The sequence below is a fragment of the Phaethon aethereus genome, assembly GCF_964289735.1.
Source record: "Phaethon aethereus genome assembly, chromosome: 13".
NCBI classification, from domain to species: Eukaryota; Metazoa; Chordata; class Aves; order Phaethontiformes; family Phaethontidae; genus Phaethon; species Phaethon aethereus.
This window is the reverse complement of record NC_138589.1, coordinates 2,624,808-2,637,852: the sequence shown is the minus strand read 5'-3', so window position 1 is coordinate 2,637,852 and position 13,045 is coordinate 2,624,808. Positions and strand designations below refer to the sequence as shown.

General features: G+C 46.4%; 1 protein-coding gene across 2 annotated transcripts in view; it reads left to right on the top strand.

Moving 5' to 3' along the window:
• GNAO1 (G protein subunit alpha o1) overlaps positions 1 to 13,045 on the top strand; it is a 146,330-nt gene that overhangs the window by 38,919 nt on the left and 94,366 nt on the right. For both annotated transcript variants that reach the window (XM_082005835.1, XM_082005834.1), the window contains exon 3: positions 12,005 to 12,146. In XM_082005835.1, coding sequence (XP_081861961.1) covers positions 12,005 to 12,146 — 142 coding nt within the window. The remainder of the gene's footprint in view (positions 1 to 12,004; positions 12,147 to 13,045) is intronic.

Genomic DNA, 13,045 nt, shown 5'->3' with positions numbered 1-13,045 from the left:
CTGAACCAGAACTAGTCCATACACTAGTGACAACTGCTTGCACCATGGAACCTGCTGCTTCTGCCGGGGTCTGGTGGCCACCGCCCAGTGCAACGGCGAAAGGGGATGGGGAAGAGGTGCCAGGCGTGCTCTCTGACGGCTGTCCCCAGAGGCTTGCTTCCCAGCAGTCTCCGCGTTGTTTCTTGGTAGTGCAGCGCTCCTGGGGCTCCCATTAACAGCATATGGGCCTGGCAAGGAGAACTTAAGTGCCAGCCTGGCTCAAAGCCAGGCTTTCAGATGCAAGAGAGTGTCTGGCCAGGGTAGCCCAGACACTTGATTCTTGATCGCTCCCTTCTCCGCTGGCAGGAGTTGCTGTGCCAAAAGCTGAGACGAAGCTCTAGGAAAGCGCAGGGACCGGTGCCTCACCCAGCGAGCGTGGGGAGGCTGCCTCTAGCCCTTGGTGTGCCCAAGGGACGAGGGCACCCTAAGGATCCCGTCAGACTGGCTGATGCAGGGGAGCTCCTCTGCTTTCTGCCAGTGGCCAGTCCTTGGTCCACTGGTTGTATAGGAACTCTTCTGATTAGAGCCATCTCCTTCTCTCCTGCTGCCACCAAGAGGTCACGGGACAGTTCTTGGATCTGGTTACAAAGCCCCAGCTCACTCTGCAGAGCAAGGACAAGTAATTATTTGTGGTCTTTTGGCAGTGGGTTCATTCATTGTGGCATATGTTTGTATTCCTCCACTACTCCGTAGAAGCATGGGAATATCTGGCAGCACGCTGCCTCCCAGTTCCACCCAGTGCCCCAGCAGCCTCACAGAGAGGCACTGACTGGCTGTCCTGGCTCAGGGGGCACAGAGAGACACACAGCAGGACCCCAGAGCAGAGCCCTTGGTGTTCTCCATGCCAGGAAATGCCACAAGACACTGAGGGTGCCTGAGGTCTTCAAATCCTTTTTCAAACAGTATTTGCGTTTGGAATAGCTTGGCTGAAAAGCTTGGAAAAAGGCTGGGCAGAAATTGTTCCTTCATCCTTCTCCGGGCAATTGTAGGTGGGAGACTTGGAGCTGAGCTGTCCCCCTCTGTAGATAAGGTACCGCTCGCTGGATGTGTGTACCGAGTTGGACCAGTCAAGGTCTTGTCCCCCACTGGTATTTTCTAAACACCAGCTGCACTGAGAATCCCTGAAGAGTTAATGTTATTTGACTGAATCCTTGTGGCAGGTGTCAGGGAAAAGCTGTGCATTTGTCTTCCCTTCAGCTAACCTGTTCTCTGAGTACAAGTGTAGAAGTTATGATTTAAATATATCCAAATGCATGTAATTAATCACAAGTGCAACATACCTCCTTCCTGCTGCGAAACCTTATTAACAGTGCAGGCGGAATCCTAAAATACCGTATCTACCACGTTTCAGCTTGAACTCTTCAGCTTGGAAAGCCTCAACACAGCGAGCAGACCTGAGCAGCCAGGCTGCAGGAGTTCAGACCCATGGCCTGGCGTTACTGAGCGCTGGGGCCCAAAGCAAGCTTTCACCACCTCCTGTTTGGGAAGGTCTCTACCTCTGCTGCATCCAAACCATGTTTCAGTGGTAGGCAGAGACTTCCGTGGGGCTCCAGTAAGTAGAGACAGCAGAGAACTTTGCAGCCCCACTGCAAGAAATAGCACAGTTAGGAAGGCAAGGTTTGGTTTTAAGCTGCCTGCAGCAGCATGAGTGACGGAGGCCAAACTGCTGTTCCTCAGCCCAGGACTTTTATCACATCTACTCCAGACCTCCCCACTTTGATTGCAAAATTTTCCAGCAATGAACGATCCATTGCAGTTTTTGGGGATTTCTTCCCAGCATCCATATACTCTCCCTCAGACTGTGATCTGTGGGGTGTGGTGCTTGATTTGATTATATCCTCTAAGGGAAAGGCAGCACATCGCAGAACTGGGAACACCATAAATCAAAAGATCTCTGAGCTGAGATTAGTGGAGGCTAATGTTGGCTCGGCAGCACACCCAGGGGCTTGTGGCAAGCACGCTGCTTGGAGATGGAGCCCGTGAGCTGTAGTCATGCCAGGGAAGATGGACAGGATACAAGGAATGGCATAATCGCTCTTTCCAGAATTGAGTCCTTCTCACCTTAACATGTTAAAACATCAAAAGTACTGAAAAAAAACACGTCTGCTATCAGAGCTAATCAAACACATCAACTTTTTCTTCAGAAAGACAGTTGCTGCTAGATTTGATATCCCAAAAAAGCAAAGCTGCTTTAAAGCATCTTTTTATTTCAGCTGAGTGTTTTCATGACAGCACGTGATTCCTAATGAGCAACAGTACAGCTAGGACACACAGAAAAATATGTCAACTCTGCAAAAATCAGATCTAGTCACAGGGGAGGTAACCCTGAATCCCAATGGATTTCAGTAGAATGGAGGGCTTTGGAAGCCAGGTTTGTCACGTGAGAGCTAGGAACTGGGTGCATCCTACCAAAGCCTGGCTTTGATATACTGAGAGAGACGTGCAGTGCCCCTTAATATCTGGGTAAAATATGCAAGGTTGCTCTATGCTTATTGTGTGATTTGGTGGTGGTACGTGATTGTGGGACTGAAATACATGGGCTGATGAAGAGGCTGTGTATGTTCCTTGTTTCCTCTCTTGTCCACAGAATATTTGGTATGGAGAGCAACATCTGAAAAGGTTTTGAAAGGCAAAGTCACCTTCCAGCTATCAAAACACTTCAGATGAGGCAGATGGGAAACCAAAAATATTATTTAGGTTTGGGCAGTAAAACTGACGTTGAACCCATTTGCCTCATTTTTCAGGCTTTGATGATAGTTAACGACAGCTTACAGAAGTTGTAAGTGATCTAAAAAAGCCATAAAAAGCTGCTTTGTGTCCTTGTTCAGGGGATGAATTTAACAAAACCATTACGGGGCTTTAAAACACTGTTTTCACTTTCTAGAACCAGCTGTGGGATGATCCAGCTGCAGTTGGATCCCCCTTGCATCTAAGAGAACATTTAAGAGGATTAATCCCAATAATTTTAATTCAACAAAATGACCTTATGTAACATGACTGAGGAATTAATGAGAATTCTCTCATGTGGGTCATCGCCGGCCCGGTGGATTTTTTTTTTTTACCCTGGGGGGACCTCATTGGTCTCAGGCAGAGCACGGACAAAGTAGATTGACTGTGTAGCACATTGCATGGGATCAGAAGATAAGTCACTCAGAGCCTGAACCCTTTTTCCTTCGCTGAATTATTATTTGGGAACGCACAAAGAAGAATGCAGCTGTCAGCCTCCACTGGTGCTATTTGAAACCCTTTTGGCTCCGAGGCTTTTTCCACAGAAAAATGCAATCTCATCTAATGCAAATGCTGCTGCAGGAATCTGTGTAGTCCAGCTGTCTTTTTTTAATAAAAAAAAATCCTGATCTAATTGTTTTTGACTGTGTTTCTTTGCTGTCCTTACTGAGCCAAGCAGGATGCATATTAAAGCTAATTAGGTGCATGTAGGGTATTCAATATTTGATCTTAATATTAAAGGCCCCAGGAGAGGGCACATTATCAAAGTTACACAACTGCAAATTTTAGTAAAACCAAACTATGCCACCGGCTTGACATTGAATAAAACCCAAGTCTGTGCTGCTCCCTGCTTGGTGCAGGACATGGGGGTCTGGGGCAGCCTCCGCCTGTGTCCCTGCTTGTGCCTTTTGCTTCCCATCTGGGCAGATTTGGCTTTTGGGAGTGTTAAGAAACTGATTTGGAGCAGCAAGAAAGAGGGTCTATCGTATTGTTTCTGTATCAGCAAGTGTGACGGATTTTTTTTTTCCCCTGAGTGCACCCCTATACCCCCCCTCAATCTCCATGCTTTAGGTCTGAGGTTTGGCTTTGGTACTGAGCCAGCACTGGGGCTCAGATCCTCAGCCTGTGTCTATCGGCATACCGCCATGGGCCAGCACACAGCCTGACCTTCACAGGAACCAGTGGCTCTCCTAAACGAGGAGCTCATTTATACTGTCACCAGCACTTGGGAGCGGGGTAGTGCGTCCGGGTACTGGCATGCCTTTGGGGACCAGTGGTCTCTGCAAGAACAAAGCTGTCATTAGGGTGACTCTGGTGGGTAAAGCTACTTCTGTGGTTGGTTCTGTGCACAGTTAGGATCGGTGCGGATAATACTTATTCTCATGCGTAAGCAAGGGTAGGCTTCATTTTCCTGACTTTGTGGTGTTAAATTTCAAAGGACAAGTACGTTCCTACCGAGTGAGTGGAGTACTAGCACAGTAGCTGGATTTGCTCTGTGCGCTCAGCCTTGCCTTCTTCTGAAATATCAGTAGCAGTGTCTTTCATTTATCAACAGTAATTAATTACTTGCAGGATGCAGTAGACTGTTTATGCTCTTAAACTTATTTTATACACACACTTAAAACCAGAGTATTTCACTCCACGGCTTCCTGTTAGAAAATGTAAATACTGGAGCAGTCCTCACAGAGCAAAGACGGGAAGGGTTGCTGGTGCATCCCGAATGGAAGTACAAAAACCAACCCGACACCCCAGTCCAATGAAGGACACATGGCAGGGAACTGAGCGTGCAGTCCAAGAAATCGTCTCTCAGCTACAGCCTGCCAGCGAAATGGAGATCACCCTTCAAGACAGCCCAAAGCCCAAACTATACACTGATGTAGAACTCGATTAAAAAATAATAATAATTTAAAAAAGACTAAGAGCTGTTTCCAAAAAGCCACAGCACTGCAGGGACACAGCACCACATTCTGAGTTTTCTTTAGTGCACTTGTTTCTAGTTTTGGTCTGTATTAGACTGGAAATGAAAAGTATTCTGCATATATTTTATACACCTGAAAACAAGCTGAAATCAAAGGTTTTCAGGAAGATGCAGCATCTGGCCCCGACATGACTAGAAGCTAATCCTCCTTAGCTGAAGAGCTGCTCATCTACAGGCAAAGAAGAAGATGGTAGCAACATCCATTCTGAGTAAGCATGGGGGAGTTTCTTATAACATCGTTTTCTCGCGCTCTGACCAGCAGTTAAGGTGGAGAAGCACAGGCCCAGCTTTAGACTGCATGAAGTCATCAGGGTTACTTACAGGCATTGATATTACGTACAGATTTAGCACCTCAGAAGAGCAAGAATGCTTCTGCCCTGTACAGGTCCCTGAAACTTTTGCAATTGATCTGAATAAGCTCAACCATTTCCAGGGCACTATAGGTTTTGGCAGCATTTCAGTTGCCTGATGGATCTGCTTATTTTTTAACATGAACCAGCTGGTTAGTTAGAATAACGTCTTTGCATGCAAGAAATACTTTGGTGGTAAGAATTCAGTTTTGAGTGACCCAAAGGTATTTCCTCCAGAAAGGAGATTTCCCCCAGCTGGGAGTCTATCACAGGGCTCCGTCAGTGTTTCTTGGACTGCTGTTTAAAACCCAGGTTGAAAAAATTATGCTTTTTAAAATAAGCTACATTTGCAGTTTTTAGATGACCCTGACTAAGGAAACGTTTTTTCTTTTCGAAAAAGCAGGCGTGTAGGCAAACAGTCATCTTAATCTCCATCTCGGAGAATTTCTTGGAGGAATAGAATGTACAACATGTCATTCAAGCACAGCCAGAGGGGAAGAAGAACGAGAGTTTTGAGAGATTTGCACCCTGTCACGGAGGTCTGAACTGTGCCTTTGCAGTCTTTGAAACACAAGGTCATGGGCATCTGTGTTTATTTAGTTTAACATAATCCAGGAGTTTTTAATCGCATTTCAGGCTATTAAATGAGTGAGAAGAGAATCACTGGAATTTAGCATCATAACTCCCCTGTAAACAAACTTTTAAACCTGATATCAAGATGAAAATAAATTTAAAAGTAGCTGATTACTTCTAGCAGAGGATTTTCCATCAAATTTTGATCAACCCCTTCCCTACATATTAAGGTCAGATTTTTGCATTATTATTTTTCCCTATTTGCCAGCAAAGCTTACAGAGTTTTCTTCAAAGTCAGGCTTTTTTCTTTTGACTCAAGCTCTGCCCAACCTCACCAGAATAACCTGCTTGACTCCAGTGTGAAACATAAAAGATTATTTTTGAATGAAAAAGAGGGGAAGAAGGAAGGAAAAAAATCAGAAAAGTTTGCCCAGGAAAAATACTTACATATGTGTGTTCATTCCAAAATTTTTCACGTAAAAACCGCCTTGGGTCAGTCTATACCCTAAACATATATGTACGAATGGGAGCCTCAGCAGCCTGAGCACAAATGCCTCAGCGGGCAAATGCCCAGCTGTCCTGCTCACACCACCTCCCTTCTGCCACGGCCCAAGTGATCCCCTGCAGCTGCAAGCAGCATTTTACACCCTGTGTAGCATCTCACGCTCTTCACGTCAGCTGGAAGGTTTTCCCTGCATGCATTGTCCATGGGAACTTCAGGAGCTCCCCGTACAGAGCAATACACTTGGAGTGTAATCATCTCCCGGTGATTTCTTGCCTGCTTTTATTCAAGCAAATCACTGTAATTTTAGGGATGTGCATTGATATGGGAAAACTTCATTCAGCTGGAAACACCTTGCTGATTGAAAGTAAATCACCTTAGGTAAAACAGAAACAGTACGGGATTTATTTTCTCTGGTAGGCAACTGGAAGTCTCTACATATGACTTTTACAGTGATGCAGGCAGTTTGAAGCCACACAAAGTTCCCTGAATTTAGCGGGAAGCATTTCAGAGGCAGCGGCTCCAGGTTTTGGAGTGATGACAAAGTGCAGGAGATGAGGCAGGGCAGTGTCAGTCAGGAAAGGAGAACCTGCACGCCAAGCTGTGACGGGGACGGAGGATACTGAGCGCTGGAAGGAAGAGGGGGAGAAGGGGTGTCCTCAACAGGCTCCACTGCTGAGCGCTGCCATCTCTCTCCCTCTGGCACAAGAAGGGCAAGTTTTGTACGATTAAATTTCTTCAGACCACCCGTGTTTAAAGAACTTCTTACTACATACTTACAGGCTCTGCTGGCGCCATCTCAGAAATACAAACACTTCTCCTTGAGAGCTCTGGGAGGGCAGGTGAGGTACCAGAAGACAGCGGAAAAATGTAAACATGGTCTCTATCTCTAAATATAGAGGGAGAAAAGAGGGGTTAGAATTATAGATCAGTCAACTTCTAGAAGCTTTCAAGGGAATTGAACTATCAATCAAAATACTTGCAAGCACCTAGGAGATAAAAAGGGAGACGAGGGACATCCAGCATGGATTATACAAAAATGAGGCATGTTAAACTAATCTCATTTGATTTCTTGGCAGAAGTAGGAGAGGGATAGTTGGTGCCATATCTAGATTTTGGGAAGGGTTTGACACAGTCCTACTTGACCTTCATAAAGTGACCTGGAAAAACAGTCAGGATAAAACTACTTCAGATCTTACACAAAAACGGATGAGTAGCATAACTCATTGCCAAAGAATGCGGTTACCGGTGGCTCATGGTCAGAGCAGAGGACCCTGTCAGCCAGGATTCTGCAGGTGTCTGGGTTGATTTCTTTGAAATTTTCATCAATGACCTGGATGAAAATACATAATTACACCTGGCAGTGACGTGGGGCTGGGAGAGGTACTTCTGGGAGCAGATCGGAGGATAAGCTTTACAGTTTAAAATGATCTTAGCAGGTTAGGGAGGTGAAGACTGAGGCTAGTCTGGGGCACTGTGCCTCCAGAAGGAGGAGGACCCAGTTGGAGAAGGTGTAGGGAAGAGTCATTGCAGTTACTAAACATGACTTAAGTTGGAAGAGCTGGAAAGAAAGTGCCAGAATAGCTCGTCTGGGACTGGAGCAGGGGAGGGGGGAAACTGTAGCCTCTGCTCCAGGAGGTTTTCAGGACAGATGGACGAGTGTTCCCCCCAGGAGTGACCTAGGCGAACTGGCTGCTTGCTCGGATGAGCCCAGACCGAGATCCAGCCCTACCGCGCTGGAGCTGTCGTGTGCTTTGTTCAAAGCTGCCGTTTCACAACCGCTGGGGCCGTGCGTGTCAGCAGGGACGTACAGCAAAATTATCTTTGGCTTTGCCTTTTTAATACATTCGTTTTGTAGTGAGAGGCTGAAGGCATGTAAGTGCTTTGTTGAACGGAAGCCAAAGCAAGCTGCTACGCAGAATGCACCCCCTGTTTCCAAGTATTTCATTTATTTTGTAATTAAGTAATAATCGCTGAGGCACTGGGCACTTCTTCAGGATTAATGACTTGCTGGGGAATGGCAGAAGATCTGATCTGCCGTGGAGTCATTTTCCCCAGCAAATACCTGTCTGGTAATTCTATTCTAAAATGAGTATGACAACATAACATACAAACATACGGGTTTTGCTGTTAGCAGCTGAAGGATAGGGAGCAGGCATTAATAGGTACATTAGACAGTCAGGTTGCTTCAGTTGTCTCTCACCATTCCATTCAGAGCATGGCGTTTCATTAGTCACTTGGTGAATGAAATGGCTTTTTAATTGCACAGAACTACTTTTAAAAATTACAGCATTGTCTCCCCTCTTCATAGCCCCCGGGGATCCTCTTAAATCCCTTTTCTTCCTTTGCCTTGGAGAGAACTGGCTCTAGTGTGGCAAAGAGGAACCTGCCTGCAGCAGTTTCCTTTGTATTTCAGACACAGGAGAAAATACAAGCCATTTAGAAAACAAGATTCACATTTTTAGTGCTGAAAACCCTCTGTTCCCATTAATTTGCGGGTTGCTTAAGGAGTAGCCCACCCTGCCTGAACCTTTGAAGACTTCCCAGTCTTGATACGCTGCTCACTTCTATTAGTTCCTCCACACTGTGCAATTTTAATGGTCACAGCTCACTACAGTATCCAAACCCCACTGCTGCTCGTGTCCTGCGGCACACAAGCTGGCTCAAGCCACCCCCCATAACAATATACCTCCCAAGAGTGTTTGTTGGAGCTTTAGATGTCCTCTAGGCAGCAAAGTGCAATAGCAGGCAAGAAGAAAGCTGTATCCCAAATGGGTGAGCGGCAGCATGATCATTTCCAGAGGACTATGGAAAAAGTTACCACGGGCGTTTAGCCATCGAATCGCCAAGGCGAGCAAGAGGAGAAACATTTGCTAAAAGCATATAGGACAAGAAACCAGTTCATGGTGTCCTAGCAGGCTTTGGAACGGCACTAGTCAGTGGGGATTTGCTCGCTCAAGTATTAGGTAATGTGCTAACTGCATGATTGATTAATCCGTAGGTACTTCCTACAGCAAAACTTCAATACTGGCATCCGCAGTGTTGCTTTCAGTCACCATGGCCACCTTCCCGGAGAGATTTCACAGAAGAACAATTGGAGTGTTTTTTCTCCACGCTCTTTTCTGCGCCCTTTAAAAGTAATGTTTTTATGTCTGTGCTTTGGACAATGTCAGTGTGTTGCCCAGCCAGCAGTATGTTCACTGAGGGATCCCAGAGCCACTCTCCGTCGCTTAATTCTGCCCCTTCAGCACAAGGAGCCCTGCTACTTGATAGGGAGCTCACTGGCTCGGAGTATTTAGAAACAAGGAGTATCTGGAAGTGAAAATGTCAGGTGTCAACTTCATGGCACAAGGCCAGAGTTGGTTTAAACTCTGAAGAAGACCAAAGCTCACCTCTTTCACTATACAGCTGGTCAGCCCTCTTTTTGCCATATCAAGTCCCTAGTTGATGCCTGTCAGTGAAGGGCGGAAACAAAGCCAGCCCGAGGTGCAGGCACCGCTCCGATCTCCACCAGCACGGTCAAGAGTTGGACCAAACAAATTTCAGCTGCATCCTCTTGCGGCCCTTACACTGCCCCTCGTGTCCCACCCCTTCTCTCCCTTTTCCTATCCCCCTCTTACATCTCCTTCTCCTTGTTGCCCCAGAACCAACATTTAGTCCCCCCTGCCCCAAAATCCAACCCTGAGCCAGCCAACCAGAAAGAACGAATTATTTCTGGTGATGCTTTTCTAACCGCCTGCCTGCCTCCCACAGGACCCCTGCTCTACCGAGCTTCTTGCTGTCATGCTCACAGCTGGGAGGAGCTGGTGCTGCACAGTCTCTCTTGATTTCAGACAGGATTGATGCAGATCCTTGTGCTTTGCACCAGCCAGAACTCCGCAAGTCCGACTGTAACTTTTGACAAAGAATATATTTCCCAGAAGTTCAGCAGCTCAACTGAGTAACAGTAAATGATCCATGAGATCCAGTGCCGACAACATGGCTCTGCTGGCCTCCCTCCTTCCCCATTACTTAAATGCTGCTATTCCAAACCTCGGCACAAACACTGCATTCACACAAAGTAAAAGGTACAGAGTACAAGGTCTGCTCTTGCCCATAATTCTTCATCAAAATCAAATCTTGCTATAGAAAAAAAATTGACAAATTGGCAAGTCTGGATTTACTAAGTCAGAAAGGTTTTCAGCCACCCCTGCTCTTCTCAGCCTAGGCGAGACAAACCAGCAGCTCCTCGTGCTGTTCCCAGCAGACCAGCACTATTCCCCCCCTTCCTGGAGCTGGGGTACCCGAGCAGGGTGTTCTGCCCAGTTCCACAGATCAGTAGCTTAAAAATTTCCTGGACACCAATTAATTTGAATTACTGCCTGTCTTGGGCTGTCTTTGCTTGTAGTCATATTTTTCCAGGACTCGGAGAGTGTTGGAGCAGCTCCTTCCAGGACCTCAGTGTTCAGTGACGAGTGAGTGAAGGTTGTGGTGAGGAGAGCAGAGAGTTGGCTGCTTGTGTTAGAAAACCTTTCCGTGAGCTTCACATCACGGGAGGTAGATCTGTGTCTTTGTCAGCATGTTTCTATCATCAGCCTTGTTCTTCATGTAGTCATCTGTTAATAACACAGGGCAGGCATCCAGCCCCGTTCTCCACTGCCATCCCAGCACTGTATCTATTGCAAGCTCACTATGATCCCTGCTAGTGCTCCCTCTCCCGGAGGGGGTGCCGGCAATGCTCAGGACCTTGGTTTGTGTGTATCTGATTTAGAAAAAAAGGAAACAAAAAAATCCTGTTATAGACAGGATGCTAGGTTTTATCAGTGACCAGATCTGTTACTGAAGGACTTTGTGTTGTCCAGTGAGATCTGAGGATGAGCAAGCAAGGACTTCATTTCGGCTAAGCAGATCATCCTCTCTGCCAATATTTAAGAGACAGGACCATAAATTATGTCTTCACTGGGAAGAATTATTGTCAAAAATAATTAGCTCTGCAAATCCTAGCTGTTTTCTAGACACACCCAGTCTTAGCTCTTGAGCTACTTAGAGATGAAGAAATAACAGGGGTCAGTCTTCTGACCTGAGCAAGGGACTGCAAGAGCTTGCTCCATCAAATAGTTCCTTTTGCGGAGTTTTATAGAGACTAGAGCACAGAGCATCCGGCATGCAGAGCTGATAGGACTGTGGTTCTCATTCCCACGTTGCTTCGGGAAGGGCTAACATAACATGGCTCTAGGCAGAAAATCTTCCAGCAAAAAAACTGTTTTCAAAGGAGGGGGGAAGAGAGGGGAGGTGTGAAGGGTTGTAAATACTTTAAGTGCCACACAACTAAGTCATCCATGCCTGTGTCCCCATGCATACAGGGGTATTGCAACTCTGGTTTCTTTTGTAAGACACCCCACGGGTTACTATGAAAAGGACTAGACAAGAACTAGGGTTTTCTACCACTTGTTTCAGTGGTTAAGATCTGATGGTCATTGGAAGCATTGAACATACCCGTAGGCCTTGACAGGAAAGATAATGTAGGACCTGGAAACCTCCCCCCTGTGGCTAGTAAGCATGCAAACATGAGGCTGTCCAGGCTCCAGCATTCACGATTCGGTTGGGAGGGAGGTACCCTATGTGCCAACTCTGCACAAGACCTCCTTGAGAGAGAGCAAAAGGGGTGCTAAACCCTGGCACTGGGCTCAGACAGACTACTGGTGAACAACCAGAAAGATTTAAAAAGAAATGCTGACTAAATTGAGTGAATTGAGCTAGCACATGAGCTCTTCAGATGAGCACAACTCTCTTTTAAATGTCTCCCCCATTGAAATTACATTCTCAAGAGGTTTTTGTCCTTTGCATTTTCTTCAGGATCATCCACGAGGATGGCTTCTCTGGAGAAGATGTGAAGCAGTACAAGCCAGTGGTCTACAGCAACACTATACAGTCCTTGGCAGCTATTGTACGTGCCATGGATACCTTGGGCATCGAATACGGTGATAAGGAACGACGGGTAAGTTAAAATCACCAGTGCTTGGGTACAGAGAACTGAACACCTGGAGACTCTAGAGCACAAACTGGAGGCATTTGCACAATCTGAATACCTTGGAGGGAAAAGGAGGGAGGGGGGAAGATTTACATCACCGTTGTATGCCTATTGCGCCTGCAGTTTGTGCCACAAGCAGAGGCATAGGCACAATTTTATATGACGTACCATTTGTACACCTACAGTAGGAAGTGTAGCCCTGGGGACCTCTGTGTCGCAACAGCCACAGTCTCTCATGTCCTGGCACTAGCCAGGCCAGTACAAGCAGAGGAGCTGATAGACTTGGGGAAACAGGGAGAACATATGTCCTGCCTACTGTGCATATGCTGGATACGCAGGCTGCAAGGAGAAATGTCTCGGGGAGAGGTCTTGCTGCTGTTCGGACCCCTTCCACCAGTCTGATAATATAGGAAACCTTTAAGGATTAGCGGGGGCTTGACTGGCTTTTACTCACACATCCCCCATTTGAGTGTACCCAAACAACAATTTTGCTTGCAAACAAGGGGTTCTATTACTTCAGTGAGGTTTGTACGGACAGGGTCTTAGGCAGCAGCATTAGCATGTGTCTTATCAGAATAGCTATGTGATGTCTGGCAGCCTTCTCATGCCACACACCTAAGCCAGCCTGTCCTTTTACAGTTGCTACTCTCTTGTTATTTCAACCAGCTCCCTATTTTTAAACAGTGGCTCCTCTGTAAGGTGCCTCTGCCAGCCTCTGCCTTTTTTGCTTTTTTGCATTTCTGGACCAAGTCCACACAGAGAAACTCAGAGCCCTACCACCCTTTTTTTGCATGCTCCCGTCCTGGAGAAATTAAAACTTCTTGGTTTCACTGGAAATAAAATAATTTCAGATTAAAGACCTGGTA